The 25,152-nt window shown below is 43.1% G+C and overlaps 1 protein-coding gene across 1 annotated transcript in view; it reads right to left on the reverse strand.

Annotated features, from left to right (window-relative positions):
- Window positions 1-2,166: 2,166 nt before the first annotated feature.
- Window positions 2,167-25,152, reverse strand: part of HFM1 (helicase for meiosis 1) — a 72,455-nt gene continuing 49,469 nt past the window's right edge. The window contains exons 29-40 of the mRNA XM_090048596.1: window positions 24,210-24,367; window positions 21,041-21,144; window positions 17,946-18,101; window positions 16,992-17,090; window positions 16,502-16,620; window positions 13,724-13,806; window positions 13,450-13,556; window positions 11,875-12,111; window positions 6,700-6,790; window positions 6,294-6,405; window positions 4,877-5,031; window positions 2,167-2,752 (exon numbers count right to left, since the gene is read on the reverse strand). Coding sequence (XP_089904722.1) covers window positions 2,686-2,752; window positions 4,877-5,031; window positions 6,294-6,405; window positions 6,700-6,790; window positions 11,875-12,111; window positions 13,450-13,556; window positions 13,724-13,806; window positions 16,502-16,620; window positions 16,992-17,090; window positions 17,946-18,101; window positions 21,041-21,144; window positions 24,210-24,367 — 1,488 coding nt within the window. The 3' untranslated portion in view covers window positions 2,167-2,685. The remainder of the gene's footprint in view (window positions 2,753-4,876; window positions 5,032-6,293; window positions 6,406-6,699; window positions 6,791-11,874; window positions 12,112-13,449; window positions 13,557-13,723; window positions 13,807-16,501; window positions 16,621-16,991; window positions 17,091-17,945; window positions 18,102-21,040; window positions 21,145-24,209; window positions 24,368-25,152) is intronic.

Raw genomic sequence — 25,152 nt, forward strand, 5'->3', positions numbered from 1 at the left:
CCACTGTGGTTCCCATCTTCAAAAAGGGGAGGAAGGAGGACCTGGGAAACTATAGGCCAGTTAGTCTTACCTCGATCCTAGGCAAGCTTTTTGAGAAAATTATTCTGGTACATGTCCACAAGGGGCCAGCAGGAGAGATTATGCTTAGGGGCAATCAACATTAGCAGCAGGTCCTGTCAGACCAACCTGGTGGCCTTCTATGATCAGATCACCAAATCCTTAGATGCAGGGGTAGCAGTGGACATAGTCTTCCTGGACTTTCGGAAGGCCTTTAACACTGTCTCTCACCCTGTTCGCATTAAGAAACTGGGGGACTGTGGTGTCGACACCCACACAGTCAAATGGGTCGCCAACTGGCTGGAGGGCTGCACCCAGAGAGTAGTGGTGGATGGCTCATTTTCGACTTGGAGGGATGTGGGCAGTGGGGTTCCCCAGGGCTCGGTCCTTGGGCCTGCACTGTTCAACATCTTCATCAGTGACTTGGATGAGGGGGTAAATAGCACCCTGTTCAAAGTTGCTGATGACACTAAGATGTGGGGGGATGTGGGCATCCTAGAAGGGAGGAATAGGCTGCAATCGGACCTAGACAGGTTACAGGGGTGGGCGGATAAGAATAGGATGGGATTCAACACTGATAAGTGCAAAGTGATGCACCTGGGGAGGAACAACCAGCACCATACCTACAGGTTGGGGAACACCCCTCTTGTCAGTACAGAGGCAGAAAAGGATCTTGGAGTCATCATTGATTCCAAGATGAACATGGGCCGGCAGTGTGGGGATGCAGTCAGGAAGGCCAACCGTACCTTGTCATGCATCCACAGATGCATCTCAAGCAGGTCCAAGGAGGTGATCCTCCCCCTCTATGTGACACTGGTCAGGCTGCAGCTGGAGTACTGCGTCCAGTTCTGGGAGCTGCACTTCAAGAGGGATGTGGACAACATGGACATGGAGAGGGTCCAGAGGAGGGCCACTCGCATGATTAGGGGACAGCAGGGCAGGCCCTATGAGGAGAGGCTATGGGACCTGAACCTGTTCAATCTCCACAAGAGAAGGCTGAGGGGTATCTAGTTGCCTGTTACAAACTAGTCAGGGGGGACCAGCAGGTACTGGGGAAGTCCCTGTTCCCCCCAGCATTGCCAGGAGTGACCAGGAATAATGGTCACAAGCTGGCAGAGGGTAGATTTAGGCTAGATATCAGGAGGCGCTACTTCATGGTCAGGGCGGCTAGGGTCTGGAACCAACTTCCAAGAGAAGTGGTGCTGACTCTCACCCTGGGGGTCTTTAAGAGGAGGCTAGATGAACACCTTGCTGGGGTCGTTTGACCCCAGTAATCTTCCCTGCCATGGCAGGGGGCCGGACTCAATGATCTGCTCAGGTCCCTTCCGACCCTAGAAACTATGAAATTATGCCAGTAGTCTCCAGATGCGTTAAAATTAATAAATAAAGTTGTGCCCTAAATATAAAGGCATCCAGATACTGGATTTGAATATCCATCCAGATACTAGATTTGAATGGTCAAATAAATGCCAACTTTATGAGTTTAAGTAGCAGCATGAATACCCAAATATACGGAGGTGGACCTAAGATTTTGTAAAGTGGGGTATGGTGCTATACTCCCCACTCCCAGTTTCCTCCACCTGCTTGTCTACACTGGGGCAGACAAGCTCTCAGCTGCTGCTCCTACAGCCCTGAGTCACTAGGAAGGTAAGCATTCCTCACTTTCTGTTCCCTCTCCATGCTCAGAGACAAGTTCACTCCCTTTTCTTCTACATCCCTTCCTCTCCCATCCCCTCCTCCTCCTGCCTGCTGTTGCCAGGTGCTGTCCTGGGAGTAAGATGAGCTCCTGCCCACTCCAGTTGGCTGAGGGGTGGGGCTTGCTCACCAGGAACTGCAGCAGCAGCATTGGCCAGAGGGGAAGGAAGTGGGGACATACTTACCTTCTTTGAGCTGTAAATCCCTGGCTGCTGTTTTGGTGGCATGGTTGGAAAAGTAGGTGCAGGTGTGCCACTTCACCCCCTCTGGATCCACCCCAACAAGTATAGCTTCTGGACATTCTTATGAAGTCTTTAAATCAGACATGTAGAACACTGTGAAATATACTTACAAAGAAGATTCTACAGAAAATGTTAATGCCAATACATTACAAATTCCAATTAGAGTGCACAATAAATATTTATTCTATTAAATTGTATTCATAACTTTTATTGTTTAAATTTTTCACAATGCTAATATTTTATGTAACCCTTAATTTGGTTAGCTAACAGACATCAAACAAAAATCATGGGTAATTTGTAAGTAAAGAACACTGCAGTTACTCAGATATGTATTTATATAAGCAGATACACATTATAGAAAGCAATTTTGCTCTTATTTTATTTTACCTTATTTAGAAGTGCTTAAGAACTATCCTGGCTTCAAGAAAGTACTTTCAAATACTTTTATTTATAATCCTGAAAACAGCAAGTTATATTAACAAAGAGGCTTAAATAACTTTCAGAAAGACAAAAACATACATGGAATTGTGTAAATTAGCTAGCAATGTTTTTGTTATCTAGCCTGTGCAGCAAAGTTGGCTATTAATGAACAGTTATCAAATAAATTTTGTAACTGTATTTGAAGAGTTTTCATTCTGGAAAGGAGAGTTTCATGTTTCAGAATTTACGATATATCTTGTTTTTATATGTTTTAGAAAATACCATCAAATATTCCAAGAAAAGGCTTAGCATCATTGGCTTCATCATCTGGAAGATATCTAGTAAAAATGAAGCAAATCAAAAAGTTACATTATTTAGAGTATATAAAACCTATGAAATTACGCAGTGTGCAGCTAGGAAACAGCTGTATTACCAAATAATTCTAAATTCCATTTCTTCATATGAAAAGTTAATTACAACTAATAAAATAAGGAGTCATAACCTTTATAAAGTATTTTGTCATATGGAAAGGTTTTGCCTTAAAGCAGGGATCGGCAACCCCTGGCATGTATGCCAGTTAGTGGCACACGGAGACATTATCCTCAGTACTCCAGGAGGCAGGCGAGGAAATTGCTTAAAAAAACCAAACAAATACGTTTTTAACATGGAGCAGCCACAGGTTCCAGTGCTGCAGCAAGCACCAGGGGCAGAGTCAGGGACCCTGTCCCCAGGCTGCACCTTCCAGCCCAGCCTTGTTTCTAGAGGGGAAGTGCAGGGAGGTGGGGCCAGGGCCCAGGCAGGTGCTGCACAGGAGGATCCCAGTGGATGGGCAAGCCCGAGCCTGGGACTTGAACAGAGGGACACCCTGTCCCACCCAGGTAGGGGCAGCACCAGGGCACCAGAGCCACGCCCTCAGGGCAGTGTCCAGGCAGCACAGAGAGAATCAGGTGCAGGGGGATGCACTGCAGGCAGGCCAGCTTGGCTGGCCCCATGGGAAGGCAGGAGCTGGGTGGGAAGCACAGATGCCTCAGGATTTCGTTGGCTCAGGCTGCGGCAGGTAGGGACCCCCAGTGGCACCCAAGGTGGAGCCCAGCCTGGCCTGCACAGCTCTGCAGGAATGGCCGCAAGGGGATGTACTGCCTGGCCAGGGCAGGACACCAGGCCAGGGTGTTTCCAGCTCCAGGCTTGGCCTCCCTGCATGCCAGGCACAGTGCAAGTGGGGCAGAGCTGCCCCTGGTGCAAGAGCCCAGCCACGAGAGCCCCCTGGGCCTCAGGAACAGCTGTCGTGGCTGCACCGGCCTGCCTAGGCCCCAGTCTTGCCCACCCTCAGCTCCCCTTCAGGGGCCAGGCAGGCACTGAGGAGGGCCGCTGCACTGAAGGCTCCCAGCTGGTTTGGCCCCAAGGGACCAGGGAAGCATTCATATGCATACTTCTGGGTGGATGGCAGTGGAGGGACTGGGGCTGCGCTGCCCCTGCCCTGAGGCATGTGTTGCAATCACCACCAGCGAGGAGCTGATCTGGGTGTCTGGAGCCCTGGCAGTAGTTCCACACCGGCAGCAACTGCATGCACGCCTCAGAGTGGATGGTGGAGTAGGGGCTGGGGTTGCACTGCCTCAGGCCCCTCAGCCATTATCTGCCCAGAGGCGTTCAAGCAGCAGCCGCTGGCACAAAGCCCAGCTGGGGTCTGGAGCCAACAGGTGCAGCACTAGGGGGGCTACAGCCACCCCAAGGTTCATTTTAGGACCCCCCATAGCCACCCCTCCAGCACTTCCCACCCCAGTCCAAGCCCAGCCTCCCCTCCCGCCACCTGGGAATGCCACACTTTTGCAGGCTTAGTTGTGTAGGGCAGGTGGTAGCCACACTGGGGAGGGGGAAGTTAAAGCAAATTTGGGGAGAGGGAGCTAAATCAAATTTTGGAGTCGCCATGGCCCCCCCCCCAAACTCCTTCTAGCACCACCCCTTCAACTGGCTGATAGACTGGGACCTTGGTAGGCCAAACAGCAATCTGGGTGCCAGCTCCCCAGGGAAGCACAGGGGCTGTGGTGGGCCCAGGGCATTGTTGGGTTGGATTTTGTTCTGTGGCCCAGCAGCTTGGCCGCATCCCGTGCATGTGTCTGGTAGTGTGCATGTATGCATGTGTCTGGTTCTGTGTGCACATGTAGCATATGAAATTTTATTTATTGTCACCAGGTTTAGAATTTTTAGAAAATCTGCTATTTACTGTAAAAAGAGAAGCATTTATGATAATTATGTTAATATGCAGTGTGTCCTGCCATGTACCCCCTACCCCAGTTTTGTTTTTCTGGCATGCTGGCACTTCATCACCTTACAAGGTAGATATTGTGCTTTTTTTTCAGCACTCTATCCAAAAACATTGCCTACCCCTGCCTTAAAGACCAAGATCCCATTAAATGCTCTCAGTACCTTGAAGCATCGGACTCATAAAAAAATATTTTTGTTACCTGAGATCAATTTCACTTTTTCTTTCTTTATTACAAATAAAAAAATCCCCTTTTTCACTGCTTTTAGAAGACTCTGAGACTGTTCCTGAGTTTGAAGAACAAAATGTTTTTTTCACCTCAGAAGGGTTGGGATGTTTTTTTGCTTGAAAGCTGAACTGAAATGTAAAGGTTACAAAATAACCACAATTAAAAAGCCAATTTAAGAAGAAACATCCATACTATAGTACTTCATAGTATCCATTAAAGGTGCATCAATACATCAGTCCGATATCAGATCAGCATCATTATAAAGAAAATTGGCTGTATCAAAACTCAGCCCGACGTGGCCAATAATTTTGCTGATACATGCCCGTGCGTGTGTGTAGCTGCAGCATGGCACATAGGCAGTGAGGAGCACAGCCTGGTAGCTTGAAGAGCTGTGTTCAGCTGGTAAGTCTGTTGTGGTAGAAGGAGAGGGGTGGAATGAGAGGGAAGGGGCATAAGCTGCCCAGCTGGGGCAAAGCACGGGACAGAGCCATAGCTCATCTGGGGGTGCAGGGGAGAGGCAGCTCCCACTACTGCGTGTACCCTGGGAGGACATGGTGGGGGGGAGGCATTTGCCCCATGATCCCAAATTTTGCCATAGCCCCCCTCCCAGTGCCACTGCCGCCCACCCTGAGCCCAGCCCCTGCTGAGAAGAGCCCGGCACAGCCGCAGCTCCAGCCTGCAGTTGCAGTCCATCTGTCCTGCTCCGCATAGATCTGGGGGCACACACTCCCCACCCCTCATGCCCTCGTGGGGTGCACACAGTGATGGGAGCTGCCCCCCCCCAGACGAACATCAGCTCCATTCCATGCCCACCCTGTCCTGACTGGGCAGCGCCTGCCCCGCTCCCCCCACCACAGGTGACACTGATCTGGCCCCAAGTCCCTTCCCTCCCTCCTCCCCTTCCACCACAACAGATTTACCAGCTGCATGCAGCTGTATCAGAAATCGGATTGGTATTGGCCGATATGCCTCCTTAAAAATTGTCTATTGGTATTGGCCCCCAAAATCTCTACCGGTGCACTCGTAGAATCCATATTTATTACCTAGAGTCTGGTAGCTCACAGGAAGGGCCTAAGCACATGCTGAACTTCAGTCATATGTGCAGACGCTTCGCTAAATCAAGGCTTGAGAGCAAAAGGCTTGTTGAAATGCTACATAATGCAGTACGTGAGTGAAAATCACATCTATTTCTTTTTGTAGGTCTATTTTTCTTTCTGCATAAAGCTGAAAATAGACGAATACCTGTATCTGAACAACGGAGGTAGTGTCACAAAAATTATCAGTCTTTCAAATATTGACAGAAAACTGAAAATGGTCAAACTGAATCACAGACAAAAAATTCACCTAACTGCACTTTTGGATACACTATTATGAATATTTATCTACTTACTTCATTTGTATTTTCGTTCTGTGTTGGCAATTTCATTTTTGATGGTGCATTTAATGTGGGAGAGAGAGAATTCTGTGGATGAACACCCATCTTATCCTGCAATTTGTCAACACTGCAAATGTTAAATTTGGATAATTTAGATATTTCAGAATAAATATAAATGGTTTTCTCTGAAGTGTAATGGTTTTAATTTCTACTCCCCCGCATTTACATGAAATTGAAAAATAAATAAATAACAACTGTCTTTTTTAATGTTCAAACTTCTGTCATTTTTAAAGTTCACATTCCAATTTACCTAGTCCCCACAATTCTGTAAAATGTCATGGACAGCATTGTGCCAATAACATTATACATGTGCCCACCTCAAGAACAGATGATACATTTTTACTGAACATCCAAAACTTACTTTCCTGAAGTGTCACTTATGACTTCGTATTGTGTGTTCTGGAATAGTGGTTTGTGTTGTGTTGTATTTTGAAGGCAGGAGCTTCCAGATCCTGTGCAAGGATGATAGTTTTAAGATAGTCATAAAACATTTGGGGGTGAGATCCCTGTAAATCCTTCCTAGATTTCTAAGAGTAGAAGTGTCAGGCAGGGATTTGAATATTGTTTAAGTTTTTCATATTTGCTTGTTTGGATTGCTGGTTAACGTTAAATGTTGAGGTAAACAGTCAAACTAGCAAAAATTTCTGTACTCAGGAAGCTATTTTCTCATTGTTCCTTGAATACGAAGTCTTGCCTCAGTTCAATGCACCACATCTGCTTCTGTAAATCCCTGACATCGCTGAATCTATTAACAGGCAGTGTGACTGAATGGATAGGGCTCTGAATGGGAGCGGATATTACTATATTTATTCCTGGCTCTACCACTAACCTGGTGTGTTACTCTGAATTCCACTCTACCCTTTGTATATCTGTTTCTGCCACCACCCTTTGCCTATATGAAGTACAAAAGCTGCAGGCCAGAGCCCGTACAGATTAGTGTATGAGTTTATACTGAATTATCAAGGTCCAGTTACAGTTGCAGGCTCCAGGTTACAAATAGTAACAACCACAAAGAATACGGTCCTATGGATTTGTTTACACTAACAGAAACCAGACTCAGAATCCACTACTGGTGCAATTTTTCAAGACACTGCAGTGGTGGAAGTTGTAGTTTAAGCAGGTGATTTTATAACTGTGTATGTTAATGTTGCTCAGAGAAAGGACAGGAACTATGAATGTTAACAAAACTGAATTTGAGTCCTATCTGGTTACTGCTGTTCTTTCAATCCTCTATTTTGGTTTGGAACTAAATCTGGAAGAGATTGCTTCAGACTGACCATGAAAGATCCTAGGAAATAATATACCTGAAGTCAGTACTATAAACCTGATTATGGTATTACATAACATACGCAGAAGAAAAAGTTATGGGAGCTGTACTTCAGGTAACACGAGATAAAGATCTTTGACAGTTATAAGAGTACGTTACAGTCTTTGGAAAAGAAAAATAGCTTACTATAAAAAATATCCATTGCTCTTAAAATTGTATAATTCTATGAGAACTGAAAAGGACCCATTGATGCAAAGTTTTTAACTTATGTAGCAGCATTAAAAATGGACCCACCTGAAGGAATAATGACTGCCCCACAGAGGGACAGAGTGCAAAGAGACAGGGCTTGTCCCAGTAGGAACACTGTTTGGCCTGAGGGCGAGTGAAGCTGCTTTGGAGGTAGCCCTCTTGGAAGTGGGAGGGGTGATGTAACCCCAGCAGGGTTTGAATGAGACAGGTTAGCTAAAGAGGGACAGGGAAGAGCCCTGGCCTGGGATTGGCTGAGAGGCTTGGTTAAAAGAGGGGGGAGTTTTCCCAGGGGGAGAACAAAGGAGAAAGAGACAGGCTGGAGACCAGGGAAAAGATCTCCCCATGTGAGAGCCCCTGGCAGAGCTCTGCAGAAGTAGCAGGGAGAGGCAGAGGCTGCAGGGAAGAGTGCTACAGTGTCTTCCCTCCTTTCCCCTCCTAGCCAGGCCAGGTTAAGAGAGGAGCTGCTTGTGAGGAGACTCCAAGCCAGGGAAGCCCCTCCTGCAAGTCCCTTTGTGGCTGGGTGAGCACAGCGGGGGAGGGGGATACAGGGCCAGGGGAAGAGCCTGGAGACTGCCCTGGTTTTTTTTCTCTGTGAGCAGAGAAGGCAGGGAGGAGCCGCATTTGCTGGGTGCTGTGAGGCTGTGCTAGGCAGGGGAAATTGTTACAACCTGCAACCCAGACACTGCTCCCTGTTGAGCCAAGGGAAGGGGCCTGGGCAGGAATAAGCTTTCTTGCAGAGACTGCAGGGGAAGAGCCACTGCCTGCTGCACCAAGACCCCTGGAGCTCCTGCATGGAATGCCAGCACCAGGGACCACCCACAAATCCTGTGCAGGGGCAGAGACAGCCCTGCTCCGTGAGATACCAAGCCAGGGGCAGTGCACACAGGGTCCTCAGTACACACTGTATGAGTTATAGACTATGCAAATAAGTTCTTAATGGTTTACTAGTTGGAGTATCAATGTATTTATGTATTGGTTCCTTATGCATCATGGATAAGTTGCATACTTTCCCCTAGTGTAAAGTGTATCCAAGAAGCATTAACCCTTAAGCCACCATCACCAGGTCATGCAGTGTAATATTTGTTCTATTGCATTGGTTATATGTTACCTTGTAAATAATTAAATTCTGTAAATAGTTTCATAACAGTCTGCAAGGTTGTTTGATTGTAAGAGGAGGCTTTCTGTTCGGGGACCCTGCACTAGCTACCCAGGGAGCTAGGCGGGGCCACTGGCTAGTGGGTACCCCAGGATCCCACTATTCAGGTGAAGACGCGGCTAGTATCGTGCCCAGGGTTACACTTATTTGATAAAGGCTATAATGAATTGCACCGATTTGATAACCTTAACAAAAAAATATTTTCTGCTGATCAATTTAACAAACATCCAATCACTTTTCAGTTGTAAGAGATGACACAAGGAAAAGCTTTTCCACTGTTAGAACAGTGAGGCAGTGGAACAGACTGCCCAGAGAAGTTGTGGAATCTCCATCATTGAAGGTGTTCAGGAAGAGGTTGGATCAGCATTGGTCAGTGATGATCTAGAAGTAGCTATGCCTATGTTAAGCTATGCTAGGGATATTTCCCATGTTACTGCGCTTTGCTGGTTGCCACAGGAAGGAATGTTTTCCCTGCCTGTTGCCACTTGTTGGGGGGCTTGTCTTCCTTAGAAGCATTGGGTATTGGCTGCAGCTAAGCCTAGGGATTTTGACTGGGGTACCAATTCTCCTGCTGGTATAAAAACCCAGAGGTTCCTGGCTAGAGGGTCTTGTCCCTCTGCTCAGGATCAGACAGAGCTCCAGGGCCAGATTAACCCTTTAGTAGGCCCTAGGCAAACAAACTCATAGGCCCCTGTATATATAATACTGTATATTTATATTACCTTTTTCACTCAATAATTATAATGCGTAAAATAAGCACAACCGGGTCCCCTTTTCACTTAGTGATTGGCAGGGTTGGATTAATGCATAGGCAAACTAGGCATATGCCTAGGGCCCTATGTTTGGTGTTAGGAAGGAAGTTTACTCCATAGTAAGATAGGCATGGGCTGTAGGGGCATTTGCCTTCTTGTTGGGGGAAGGGGGTCCTCTTCTTTAATTCTCTAGCACACATTTTAATAACCTTATTTGCAGCAGCAGGCCACAAACTGTCATTGTCTTCCTTTTTTCCCTGTGGCAGGTTAAGCTGTGTGACAGGGTTGATTGTGTGGTTTGGTAATAGGTTGGACAAGGATGTGTATGAGATGGTCTAGTTAGGGATGATCCCACTTCAAGCAGGAGGTTGGATTAAATGACCTCCAGAGTTCCCTTCATGCCTTATAGTTTCATGGTTTCACAGTAGCTAGGGGTCAGGAGGGACCTGAAGAGATCATCTAGCCTGACCCCCTGCCAAGGCAGGAATGAATGCTGGGTTCACAAGATTCCAGACAGGTGATCATCCAACCTCCTCTTGAACTTGCCCAAGGTAGGGGCAAGGACTACTTCCCTGGGAAGTTGGTTCCAGATTTTGGCCACCCTAACTGTAAAAAAATTGCCTTCTGATCTCTAACCTAAACCTATTCTCTATCAGCTTATTACCATTGTTCCTCATCACCCCTGGTGGTACTGGGGAGAAAAGGGCTCTGCCTATTTGCTGTTGATCTCCCCTGATGAGTTTGTAGGCAGCCACCAGGTCCCCCCTCAGCCTCCTCTTGCTGAGGCTGAACAGGTTCAGGTCCCTCAGTCTCTCCTTGTAGGGCCTGTCCTGCTGCCCTCTCACCAAACGGGTGGCCCTCCTCTGAACCCTCTCCAGGCTGGCCGCATCCCCTTTGAAGCGCAGTGCCCAGTACTGGACACAGTACTCCAACTGCGGCCTGATCAAAGTTACACAGAGGGGGAGTATCACCTCTCTGGACTGGCTTGAGGTGCATCTTTGGATGCATGACAAGGTATGGCTGGCCTTGCTGGCTGGAGTCTGGCATTGGCGGCTCATGTTCATCCTGGAGTCAATAATGACTCCGAGATCCTTTTCTGCCTCTGTGCTTTCAAGAGGGGAACTTCCCAGCCTGTATGTATGCTGTGGATTCCTTCTTCCAAGGTGCAGCACCCTGCATTTGTCTATGCTGAACCCCATCCTAGTCTAATCTGCCCACTTTTGTAGTCTGTCTAAATCTGTTTCCAGCCTCTCTTCTCCCTTCAAATGTGTCCAGCTCGCCCCACATCTTAGCGTCATCAGTAAACTTGGACAGTGTGCTTTCTACCCCCTCATCCAACTTGCTGATGAAGACGTTAAACAGTACAGGCCCAAGGACCGAGCCCTGGGGTACCCCACTGCTCACATCTCTCCAGGTTGAGTACAACCCATCCACCACTACTCTCTGGTTGTGCCCCCTCAGCCATTTTTTTACCCATCCAACTGTGCAGGCATCAATGCCACAGTCACTTAATTTATTGATGAGGATGGGGTGAGAGACAGTGTCAAAGGCCTTCTTAAAAGTCTAGAAAGACCTACATCCACGGCAACACCATCATCCATGGATTTAGTTACAGTCATAAAAGGCAATCAGGTTGGTCAGGCAGGACCTGCCTTTGATGAACCCATGCTGTTTGCCCCTGAACATGATCTCCCCTGCAGGCCCCCCACAGATGTGCTCCTTGATGATTCTCTCCAAGATCTTCTCGAGGACTGAGGTGAAGCTTACAGGCCTATAGTTACTTGGGTCCTCCTTCCTCTGTTTCTTGAAAACTGCAACATTAGCTAGTTTCCAATCCCCCGGCACCTGGCCAGATGACCACGAATGCTCATACAGTTGAGCCAAGGGCTCTGTGATGACCCCTGCCAGCTCCCTCAACACTCTTCGGTGGAGGTCATCTGGACCTGCAGATTTAAAAATATCTAGGCCTTACTCTTCTATGATTCTGTAACTCTAAGTACTTATAGCAAAACAGGGTAAAAGCTGGTTTAGGGAAGTCTAACTGGTACACTGTCTATTCTGTAAGCATTCAGCAAGAATGATAACAAACATGTTACAAAAATATAATCTTACCTAAATCTTTATTTGCCACATCACTGGAAAAGCTGCAAGCATATATTAATTTCTCATCATCAAAATCATCCCAAACCTCATCTCCCAACTCAAAGTTCACATTCAGAGCCTTTGAAAACCAAGAGCTGCTTCTATCTGCATCAGTCAAGTTAGGCATTGAAGATTCAAGATTTTTGTTTGACATCATTGCCTGATGGGTCTTCTCACCCACATTTGAAGAATGTTTCCAAGATAAATCTATAGTGATTTCATTAAAAAAGATGGCTTAGATATGCACTGTTTTCCAATATTATTTTAAGAAACAGTCCTCTTCATTCTAGATTCCAGTGAATGACCCTTCTAATGCATATTCTAAATCATCTGAGCTTCAGTTTTTTCCTTGTGAGTGTATGAAAATTCTGGTCTGAGAGCAAGTTTAATATTTACAAACCCAGTCCCTTTTTCTCTGCACTGTTTTCTCCTATTTACTATTTCCCCAAGAGCTAATCACAATGGACTAACACACTTTAAAATCTGAATGGTAAAGCACTTAAAATTATGTAATTTCTTTTAAAAAAGGTAATTTCTTGCATTTCCTATTTTAAACTTTAATTATATATCTTATCTATAACACTTGCCATTTATTACATTATATTTAATTATCGAGTATGACATGTTCTGTAAAATTACATACTACATAAAATATAAAATTAATAATGAATTTATTACAGGTCCAAAGAACTATAATCAGTTACAGTGACAATTAGGTAGAGGTAGAGTTAAGAACATTCACCAAGGCAGCAAAATTTTAAAAAATATTAAGTAGATATGGAGGCAGTATACTTCGGGAGATTTACACTCTTTTTAAGCAGTGTTTTCTATATCACTCTAAAAATAAAATATAATGGAGCACTAGAAATTAAGAACAATTAATATCTTTGCACTTACATACACTGCATATTGTGTAATAACATTTGTACCTTCATAAACAGTGATTAGAAGAATTGGGGAAAATGTTTTCTATTACTACACATACATTTATGGAAAATTTACAACCTTGAGAGGTGTTAAAACACAGAATCATTTCCTACTACAGATACAAAGAAAGATGTCCTACAAAATGTGAACTTAAGAGGCCAATTTTCTACCACACATACTGAGTGTTAAAATTTCACTCAGATTCTTCAGTTACTATGAAAAAGGAGGCAAAGGGAAAAGATAGAGGATACACTACTGAACCAGTTAGTCTCCACGAGGCCACCCTTCCTTATCTTCTGCTTGGCTTCAATGTAAATACACATAGTTGCAAGTACCACACCCAGTAGTATTTACATAATTAGATTTAAATTGTATTAGAACTAATCTCTAAAGAGTTCCTTTAAAGGATCTTATTTGAGTAGCTCTACTCTTGTAATTTCCACTGATATCAGAAAGAAAACTAATGTATTGAGGGTACTGTATAATCTAAAATGTGCAGTTTCCTGCATTGCTATGTTGATTTACTGGTTTCAACAGGTCTGATTTTACAATAAACATTCAAGTTAAATCAAGACAGTGAAAAATCATATAAAGCCTCATATATTAATATTAACTTACTAATCTTTTCATAGCTCTCCTGTTGTAGTTGTTTCTCAAATCTTCCAAGGTTATCAACATTTTCACACTGATCTACTGATGATGCAGGAGACTCTACATATTCAGATCTTCATACAAATTAATAAAACAAAATCAGTGAAAACACAGGTCAAAAGGCGGCTAAAAATTAAAACTAATTTGATTCAGAAAATAACCCTTGAGTACTTAGATAAATTAAAGGATTTGAAATATATAGGATGTGGCTTCTCTTATATTAATCATAACAATATGGTACCTTGGCAATGCTGGCAGCAAAGATTTGGGTGTATAAACAAATTGTTTAAGATCCACATTCTGAGTTTGATTCAATAGCTGCATCTTAAAACAAAACAAAATTATTACAATGTCTGTACATGTGAGAGGAAAGATATATGTGGCATCTCATTGTATTTTAATAATCTGGACCACAGTACTAGTGCCTTGTGAGGAATATAGGGTTGTTGGTTATGATGTACCATACTTCCCTGGAACCCATATGGAAAATCCATGAACAACTGCAACCCGTACTAATAGAAGATCCAATTTTCAAAGAGATCTTTCCAGAACCACCCATCCTAGCCTTTAAAAAAAAGCACCAAACCCAGGCTGGATTAATCCTTTAGTGGGCCTAGGCAAACAAACAAGAAGGGAAGGGAGGTGGATGGGGCCATTCATACTGCTGCTGCTGCGCAGGGAAGAACCAGGCTCCCTCATGGCTCAGAGTCCTAGGCATGTGCCTAGTTTGCCTATGCATTAATCTGGCCCTGACTGAACCTTGCTAACCTCATCACCAGAAGCAAACTTTCTATAGCCCACATTACACTGAATGGATCCAGACTGTGCCATGACAAGAAATGTAAAACCTGCCAACACATCTCTGCCACTCCCATAATAACTATACCACAACAGAACCATCACCATTCCTGGACCTCCAGAAATGTAATATAATTAGCCTGGTAGGAGTGCTGCCTTAAGAATGCTATACTGTTTCTGGTATGCAAACTTGCAAACTCATCCGGTGCACTAAATGCCCTGATAGAAAATATGTAGGAGAAACCAAACAACTGCATACCATAATGATCACACACCAAAAAATCTATCAGAGACAAAAATACCCCATTATCTGTGGCTGCACACTTTTCACAAGACAACCACTCTCTCCAATCTCTCAGTTCTAATCCTCAAAGCATATTTACAAAGCACCTTTCATAGACAAGCCTACAAATTTAACTTAATAAATCTACTGGATACAAAAAATCATGGGCTACATATAGACATTAGATTTATGGCACATAACCTGCCTAACATCAAATTACTCCAGGTAAACTGTCTGCACTTTACCAGCTACATTCTATCACTAGTTCTACATTCCTCTCCATTCCCCCACCTATCATCTGCCATTCCTCTGATCCTTACTGTCCCACATTTGCATTTTCATAGACCTGCATTTTACATATTGGCTTCCATTTTATCCAGGAGAGCACACAAACACCAACAGATTCTCCCTATTGCCTGAAGAAGGGTGTTTGTGCCTGAAAGCTTGCAAAGAACAATTTTTCCAATAAATTCCAACTATTTAGCTGGTCTAATAAAAGATATCATATCTATCCAAAGAACCTTGTTTGCCAGAAATACGGAAGCCAATGTATATATAAAAGTATTACTCACATTTCAGAGATTATACATTAAATGATTTAATATACGACTATCAGATAGGATAGGTTTAAAAAAAATTGAAAAGTTGAATAAAATGATCAACTGAACCAGTGAGATTTCTGTTATACACCCATCTCAGCAAGCTCAGGCTGGTTATTATCCTTAACCCGTTAACCATATTATCTATTGACCCAATATCCTACACTGTAGAAAGCTCTATAGGGAGAAAAGAATGGGTTCCAAAAACTTAAGGGTAGCATTTTCCCTAGAGGAAAAAGAGTTTGCAAACTTATCAGGATGAGAAGAAGGGCAACTGCAAACTCTGAAACACTGCAGAATTAGAGAATATGCACTGCTGTGTGGAAAGATCCCGGCTAGGTTGGATCAGCAGCAGTATAACGTCAGCACAGCACTCCCTCAACAGACTAATTAGCCTGGTAGGAGTGCTGCCTTAAGAATGCTATACTGTTTCTGGTGTGCAAACTAGATTTTTTGGAGCTAGTTTTGTTTCTCTGCAAAGCAGTGCTTTATGCTGCATGAACATACTCTAAAGAGGAAAGTTATTCTCAAACCTGCAGATCTCTGGGCATTTGTGCACCAAAGCAGTCCTGCCCAGCAGCATGACTAAATCACTTGTCATATATTGCCACATAGACTGGTGGTTCCCAAATGTCCCTTCTATTAAGTCCAACACATTCTCCTAAACTTGCTGAGTATAGATAAGGCAGCATTTGTAGAAAGGGCCACTACAGGATTCTGGGAAGCACTGGTTGCTCCTGCCAATTCTAGCCAGGTTCCACGCAGCCAGGGACAGCAGCAGCAGCGGGCAGGTCCCTCCTCCCTACCCAATACCACTGGTGTTCCCTGAGAGTCCAGGAGCAGGTGCAGGAGAAGGGAACTTGTCCACCCCCCACTGCCACTACTGTCTCTATCCAAGATTGCCTCCACTTGCAGCCCAGCTGGGGAGGGGCAGAAGCAGCTCTGAATCTCCCAAGCCACTCCCAGCTCAGCTGAGGACAGCGGCAGTGGTGGGCATAGGAGGTGAGGGATGTGCAGCTGAGCAGGGAGTGGAAGAAAAGAGGATAAGGAAAGACGGGGAAGGGGGAAAGAAGATAATTACCTGCCTGAGGGACTTAGAAAACAAAGCAAAACAAAAACGACCCCTCCTGCTGCTCCTGCAGCACGATCTGTCCCCTAGTGTGGGGGGTGGGAAGTCTGGGAGCCAGGATGCAGCCCCCCTGCAACTCAGGTTGCTACACCCTCTTTCTGAAATCTGGGATCTGCTTATGTGCATGTTTATTTTTTATTAACAACATGGTTCCAACCTACATATAAACTTAAAATGACTAAAGAATCATTTCAATATTGTCATACGAACCTTTAATCGTTTCACTGGGGGTACAGATGAAATTGAGCTTCTATTCCTTAAGTCAGATAGGTATGAAGAAAATTCTGAATCTCTCTTCAACTCAGACTTCTGAGAAACTCCAATTTTACCTAAGAAAAGGAATGAAAAGAATCTTCCATTTAGTCAATGGGAGTTTTGCCACTAAAAACACCTTTATGATAATTATTGATACATTTGTGTTTATGCAAACTTATGAAAAGCTGAATATTGCTATTAAATGCTAGATATGTTATATAAAGTATTATATTGCATTTTATTACCCAGAGAATTTTTACCTTTTTCTTTTTAGGTTGCATCCGATTAGCACTCTAAACAGGATTGTCTTACTTATGCTGTTTTTATGTCAATGCAACTACTGGCATGAACAGAATTTGTCTTAACTTGCCCTTGTGTAATAAAAAAGAAAGTAGGACCCTCCAAATTTAGATACGGGAAATAATGAAGTTTAAATGAAACTTACAACAGTCATGTCCACAGGCATCTTTATTCTTACAGTGATGGTTGCATTCTCTGTTCCCAGATCTTGTGTAGGAGACCTCTTGGTTACAGGTGCTTCCTCCTAAATCAGTGCAATAAATAAATATTGACTTTTTAAAGCTCACTGATATTAATAGTACCTCATATAGTAAAAACAAGGCTCAAACTTATATATGATACTAGATCTTTGTTTACCCTCAAAACTTTTGGGTCAAAAACTCCATCTGCTGGCTGTCAGCCAGAAAAACTTCTTTGGGCTGGTCAGACTATTTCATTAGCAACCAATAGCTATCCCCACTGAATACTGCAAGCATCCCCACTGAAGCCTTCAACATGTGCCAAGTATCCCAAATCGAAAAGTGCTCCCAAATCCAAATCCATAAAGAAACATATCCTTACAGAAACAAGTGCTCCAGCTGTATTTGATGAAAATTGACTTGATTGTTAACATCAAGTCAATTTCAATGACAACATACAAAGACTATGTCTGATATACTTGCTGTCTTTAGTAGCAATGTCTTTCAGCTGCTCTAGGCAGGCTGCCTTCTAACACTGCAACAGTATAGACATATCCACTTTGGTGAGCTAACTGGCTTGGGGTCAGGCCAATTGACAGCATCATTCAGCAGTGCTAATTAACCCAACTGAAGTGCTATGCAGAGATGGTTACGCTGCTCTTGGTTTAAAAAGCAGCGCTCCCTAGAACACTGCAGTGACCTTGATGGTGTTGCTACCAGCAGTAGGAAGTTTACCATGTAGTCATTCCTAAATTCCTTAATATACTCTATTTGCATGAATCATGCAACATATTACTCGACTACGAAGAGACATGAATAAATATAGGGCCCAAATCATCTTCTACTGAAGAAAGTGACCAAGCTCCCATTGATAAGAGCAATAAGAAAAGGATGTGGTTCTTTATTAGTGTGTTATTTACCCGTATCTATTCTCGCTGAAGATGCTTTTATTGAAGATGTGTGATATACATCAAGTGAAGACTTAGCATCTGATTTTCTGTGTACAACTACTTGATTTCCAAACCTTTTTGTTCTGAAGTAAAAGGCTGTATAGTTTTGCTGAATATCAAGCCCAACTTTCAAAGATAAAGACAAAGACAAAAAACACTTAAAATACATTTTAAAATATTTTCTTATGTTATCATTTACTTCCACAATGAGGGGAAACAGTATACAGTAGCTATTAACGTGGCCCCCGGGATTTTGATAGTATCATTTCTCAATTGTGGAAATACTATAAGAGTGGAATGTTATGGTTGAGATCTTAAACACAGACAATTCAGGACATTTAAATACAGTTCCTGTAAAAATCACTTAGCTACGTGGACAATTTGTGGCACATGTGCCACAAGTGGCATGGGCAGCCTCTGTGTAGGGCACATAGATCAGGAAGGGGGCAGGCAGCACAGCAGCAGGTATGGTAGGAAGGAGAAAGCAGGGCAGCGGATTAGACATGGGAAGGGGATCAGTGGCTCTCAGGGAGGTAAGTCTGCCTTTCCAAAAAGCTTAGCCCCCACCACTGTAAAGAATGTGGTGTTTATTTTAATCCATTTATATTTGCATTTGTTTAAACTGCTACTGTGTTCTAAGTGTGCATTTCTAATGTTATTTTGCAGTTTCCACTGAGAATTGCACCACAAGCTGCCATTGGGGAATGCTAGTAGCACTATTTCCATTGACATAAGCAAAACTAAGAGGTTAATACCACTTCTTGCAGTGGATACTAATAATATTTTCAGCTTTAGACAACAAAATATATATACAAGATTATATGCAAGGAAGTATTCACTACTAAGGCTTTAAATGTTAGGATAGCCAAATCTGAAATAGAACTTGAGTTGCTAATGTGGCCAAGACATGAAGGAGAAGGGACTAAAAAGAGGTTTAGTTTGGACAGGCATAAACACAGGGTAGAATGTTTTGGAATCATTTGTCTGAGAAGGAGTAGTGGATTTATTTGGGGGGGGGGGGGGCAAATGGAAATTATTAGCAACCAGTGGCAATGCTCAAGGGGGTGCACATGCACCCCTTGAGAGTGCTGGTGCACCCCATCAGCCAGTGTTCCTGGGTGGGGGGGAGGCAGGTGAGAGCACTGGTGCCACCCCCCCCCGAGACTACCAGAAGTGGTCCCTCCATGGCCGATCCCACTGACCCAGAAGTGGCCGTGACATGCTGCTGCCAGTTGTGGGTCAGCAGGATCAGCTGCCACAGGGGAACCCGCCCCGCTGGCAGAATCGGCCATGGGGGGACCCCCACACCCTAGTCTGCAGGATTGGCCATGGGAGGGCCCCCTGGTCTCTGTCCAGCCAGAGGGCAAGTGCCCCCCCAACTCAGGTGGTACCAATCACTCATGTTAGCAATTGAAACGGTGAGAATCTGAGACAGAGGACCATCCAGAATAATTTTGAGGGTAGAGTTGATATAAGTATAAAAGGGAAGAATTTTCTGTAGACCAGGCAGACGCTATGGCACTCATTTTCCTTTATGCACCATTTTTGGCACTCAGGTACAATTTCAGATTCTGCGCTTTGACTAAACAGACTCACCCTACATAGCTGTGCATTTACCTGCCAAAAATAAAATGGTGGTGATAGAGGTATCTCCCTATTTTAGTCCAATAGTTTAGTGGTTAGAGTACCACCCAAGAAGTAGGAAATCTATACTCTAAGCTGCTCTCACTCAGAGGGGGGTTGAATCTTCATCTGCTGCTTCCAGAGCACAGATTAGGCATTAGTCTAGTCCCCTTGTCAACCCTGCTCTTGAAGCTGAACCACTGTGCCTTCTACTTAATATTCATTGGATAAAATGAACCGTGGGAAACCTTCTGCCAAACTGGTAACAAGCAACTAGGCTAGAACTCATGGGCACCTTCCATCTACAGCAACTTCATCCCACAATAAGCTTTGGTTGTTTTCTTCCAAATTCTTGTGGGGCCCTGGGTCCACACCACAGAACTACATGGGCCAGATCTGATAATGATCATTTCAGCAGCATTGGGGAAGTGGCTGCAGGCCAGGCAGCCACTTGCTGTGGTAGAGGCACACAAGCAGTAGAAGGCCAGGCAGCTGAAGGGCAACTAACTGCTGTGTTGCTAGCTTTCACTCACCGGCTTGCTGCCAAGGGTCATTTTCACAGGGGCCCCAAATTTCACAGTAGGCCACGCTCACAGCTGGCCACACCCCAATTTCTGGTAGCCCAGATGGAACAGCTCTGCAAGCCAGATCAGGTGTGCAGGCCATGTGTTTGACACCCTCTGGATTAACCAGACAATTTCAAATAAAAGACTTAAGAGGGGTCTGGTCAATGCCCACCTGTGGCTTGGTGATTACAGCACTATTCTCACTGGAGATGAGCCCTTAAAACAAAGGTCTACCTCACTTCTGGCAAAGTGCCCTTACCCCTAGCTTACTGGACTCTAATATGAGAAGGTGGTCCTTTTCCTCCTTTCTCTCCTGCTACTAGGCCAGCTACAATTTCAGGTCCTAAGAAGCCTTAGACATATAAATACCACTCTACTGAGTAGACTTAGTTGTCATTTGGACAGGTCCACATGCAAAGCATACCTTGAAGAGAATCACAAACTATAAGTACAAGCCAAAAATGGCCCTGCAACTACATCTGAAACAGAAACGAGTCCACAACTAAGCAATGAGTTTACACTGCAATGCAACAGCCAACTATTTTACTCACTTCCCCAAGTAAGCAAGCCAGATCACAGCTCAGTTATTATACTGGATGTCAATCACCAGGAAGTGATTCAACTCAGGAAGTGGCAAAAATGTGGGAATAGAGCAGTTTTATTCCTTTAATAAAAGATTTGGTGTTTCCTAAATTATGATGCTGAGATTAGACAGCCATAATCACTACTTTTATAACAATATACAACACAATTAAACATTTCTAAATTAGTTCATTTTTCTTATATGCTTTGTTTCATTTAAATGACACTGGTTTTACTATTCATTAAAAATCAGTAACTGTTGTTTTTAAATCTTAATCTTACCAATTAACCTACCATAGTCAGAACTGATTACATTTATGCTAAGTTCCTCTGACCTGAGAGCTCTTTTCACTTCAATTTTTTTAGTCCAATTTCCAGTTTTCAGCAAAGCCAAATCCCTGTAACAATATTTGTAAATGGATATTAAGCATACACAATGGAATATACAGAGGTAACTATTTGTAAACAGATATTAAGCATACACAATGGAATATATAGAGGTAACTATTTCATTAAAATAATTACAGTTGTGATAGTAGTAGTGTGGCATTGAAAGAGACTGTAGACCAGTCTTGATTCTGTTGTTGATATTCAGAATGATATAATATGTAAAAGAGAACTTCTAACCTGCATATTGGGTTATCATTTAGTAACTAAATAACACTATGGATGAGGCTCACTTGACATCACGAAAGTGGCTGCATGAAGCTAGACCTCCCGGGGGCAGAGACAGCACAGTCCATTGGTAATCCCCGACCTTCTTGACTCCCCAAAGTATTTACCCTATTTATATAATGCCTACCACACACATAAGGGGGCTGGGGGGCAATTTGAAAAGTTACTTTCCAAGAAACAACTTGCTGGAAGATCATACAGAACAGCTTATAGGGGCTGCAGAGTAAAAGATGGCTGCTGCAAGGGGAAAAAGAAAAGGTAGAACAGAGAAGGAGAAAGACAAATATGCCCTTTGATGAGAGAGGACTTTGATGAGTTAATCTCAGAAATCAGAGCTTTAAAATATTTTATGGAGGCACAGTCTGAGAAAATCAAAGCTGAAATAAAACAAATCAGAGGCTGGGTTGCAGAATTGGAGATAAAGGTGGAAGGCAACCTGCAATTAGCTATACATCTGAAAAATAAAATTAAGATGTGTGAAAACAAAGAAAAGGAGCTTGCATGGAAAAAAAAACAACAAAAAAAAGATTATAGTAAATGAGACAAGAAATAATATAAAAAATAAAAGGACTCCCAGAAGGTATTCAGAAGGGAGATTCAGCTGAATATTTAAAGCAGTTATTCTACTTCTTCCTACAGCTGGGAAAAAAAACCAAACTAGTCCTGGTAGAGAGAGCACACAGAGCTCACTGAACTTCCAGTTCAAACAAACCAACAGACATGGTAAATTTGTGCTCTGTTGTGAACAAGAGGAGCAATTCTGAAGAAGGTTAGAGATCCTACTCCACGAGGATATAAAATGCAAGTGTTTCAAGACTTGTCACAGGCAACATTAAGGAGAATGAAAGAAATGAAGATGCAGACAGAAGTGACAACTTTTGTGCAATCCGGACCCTGAAAGTGCTCTACAGATGTGACCAAACAAGTGCATGGCTGCAGAGGGCTTTATAAGGGGCTAATCCCACAGCAATCTGAACCAAAATGGAGCGCCTTCAGTAACTTGCGTCTGTATGCACCATGAGCAGGGCTGGGCTGATGCAGCTTGGCCCTACTCCCAGTGCTGTCTTCAGAATGGGAGAGAGAGAAGGGAGTGGCAGGAGTTAGGTCTGAGGTTTTTTCAGATGGTGCTGGATGGTGGAGTGGGTGGATTAAAGCCCCTCCCCACTGAGGTTGGGGGGCTCTAATCCACCCCACCTATCAGCACCAACTAGGCAACCCCAGAACTAACCCCTCTCGCCCATTCTGAAAAAAGTGCCAGGGCGAATTCTTCTGCTGTTTTCAGTGCCAGGGCTAGGAGAGGGGAGAGATGTTGCTAGAGAAGTGCTATGAGTTGCAATGAGGAGCTGCTCTTCTGTCTGTGCCTTGAATGAAAGTATATTATCTCTCAGAGAAGCAAATACAAGATATAGACAGGGTTTCCCTTTTAGACTTATCTTTACACATAAACAACAGCAGTATATTATAAAGGAGGATAAATAAGGTCTTAAGATCCCTGAGTACCTAAACTTAATTAGCTACTCAGGGATCTCCTTGGAAGGGAGCACCCTGGAATCTTATACAGACAGCAAAAGAAAAGCAACACCATAATACAGAATGGCAAACTCTTAAACCCAGGAGAATGAAGGTATCCAAGTACAAGGACAAAAAAAGTCTTAGGGAAGTCACAAAGCTAGAGGCATTCAAGAAGATTTGAGTGGGACTGAATAATACAAGGGAGAAAAAAAATTAAAAATGGAAGGGAGAATACCATAGCGGGGAAAACATAAAATAGCAATGTTTGGAACCACAATAGTTAGGAAAATGAGGAAGTAAAGACACATTCTATGTTTAAAAGCAAAGGGTAAGGGAGGATATTAAATGAATGATGGAGAGGTATATTAAATATAGTGTAACATGGGAAAAGACTGGTGGAAGGCCTGAAATTTTCTGATACTCCCTTGAGAAAACAGTATCTGATGAACTATGATATAATGCCATGATTCCTCTTGGGTGGGAGTCAGGAACCACCCAAGTAGAAGTTCACTACTCAGGAGTGGAGGAGTTAAATATTCTTTTTTATGTGAGGCTTAGGGTGAATCTCCACATTTTAGGACAGGGGTAAAGAACACAAATAAGGATCCTTTGGGGATCCAAAAGGCATGGGAATTGGCCTGGATAAATAATGAGGGTGTGGAGAACAGAGGAGGAAGGGGCTAAAGGGCAAAGGACATAAAAATAAGGATTGTTTGGGGATCCAAAATTGGACTGGGTAAATTATGAGGGAAAGGACCAGGGGCTTGGTAACTAAAGATATTTTTAGGGAAATATGTATAAAAGAATAGACAGGAAAAACACAATACTGCAGGTATTTAAGTAGAACAAATATAATCTAGATACGTTTTATTTTTTATATTATAAGGAGGTGAAGGCAGTTGCACCCAACATAATATATGAATATTATTTAAAAGCCAGCAAGCCAGTGTTCTTATTTAGATTGACTATTAATAACTGTTGTATTTGCATGTATAAACATTACATTGATAGTACAAGTGATAATGTATAAGAACTGTAATATATTTCTTTTATTGATAAGTAATAACTCTAATCTCATGCAATTCCTGTATATTACTCCTGTGTTAGGATTTTGTTTTTGTATTTGTTTGTTTTTTTTAAAAACACCGTGGACACACTTTTTAACCATTTTGTTTTAGTACAAATAACTGCATGAAGTACAGAGTAAAACAGAATTGATTTTCTTCATGGATGTTATAAATATTATATTATGAAAGTTTTAAGCAACCTGACTTACATAATTTTTTGTTTAAAAACTACTTCATTATCAGCATTTCCTATTATCAAGGTTACATAATGGAAATCTGGTGCTGTTCTCCTTGTCTGCAGTTGTTTGAAGTTTGTTAATACGATAGTCACTAAGATTTCAGCCACTGTATCACTGTATTTTGAAACCTAGAAAAAAATATATATATAAGATACAACCAGTAAAAACATTAAATAACCCACTTCATACATCTGTATACAATACGAGGTCTGTTCAAAAAGTACTGAGACTGATACTGTAGGAAACAAAATATTTTATTTACAGGGGCTTCGGCTTAATCTCCTTTGAAATATGCTCCTTCTGCTGCCACACACTTCTCCCAATGTTTCTGCCATTGTTGGAAGCAGCTCTGATAAGCAATTTGTGGAATCACTAAAAGCTGCTCAGTCACATTTTGTTTTATAGTTTCCACATCACAACATTTTCTTCCTTTTAAGGTTTTCCTTAGTTGAGGGAAGAGAAAAAAGTTACATGGGGCCATATCAGGCAAATATGGAGGCTGCAGCACTTGTGGGATATGGTGTTTGGCTAAAATTTGACTAAAAATTGCTTCACAAGCTGTGCTCAGTGGGCAGGCACATTGCTGTGGTGAAGTACCCGAGTCGGACACCCACTTTTCTGGTTATTTCTCTAGTCATTTCATTCCAAAACTGCCGGTTAGAATTGAATGACATGAACCAACAGAAATTCCAAATTCTTCTGCTATCTCTTGGGCAGTCCATCACCTATCATTTTGAACCAAACTGCGAACTGCTGCCACATTTTCATCATTTCATGATGTTGAAGGGTATCCCAGAACACTCATCATTTTCGACCGATGATCGTCCTTCATTAAACTGACTATACCATTCAAAAACTCTTGCATGGCTCATAGTGTCATCACCAAATGCTATTTTAAGCAATTCAAATTTTT

The sequence above is a fragment of the Crocodylus siamensis genome, chromosome 5 (assembly GCF_052110815.1).
Source record: "Crocodylus siamensis isolate JL-2025a chromosome 5, ASM5211081v1, whole genome shotgun sequence".
Taxonomy (NCBI): Eukaryota; Metazoa; Chordata; order Crocodylia; family Crocodylidae; genus Crocodylus; species Crocodylus siamensis.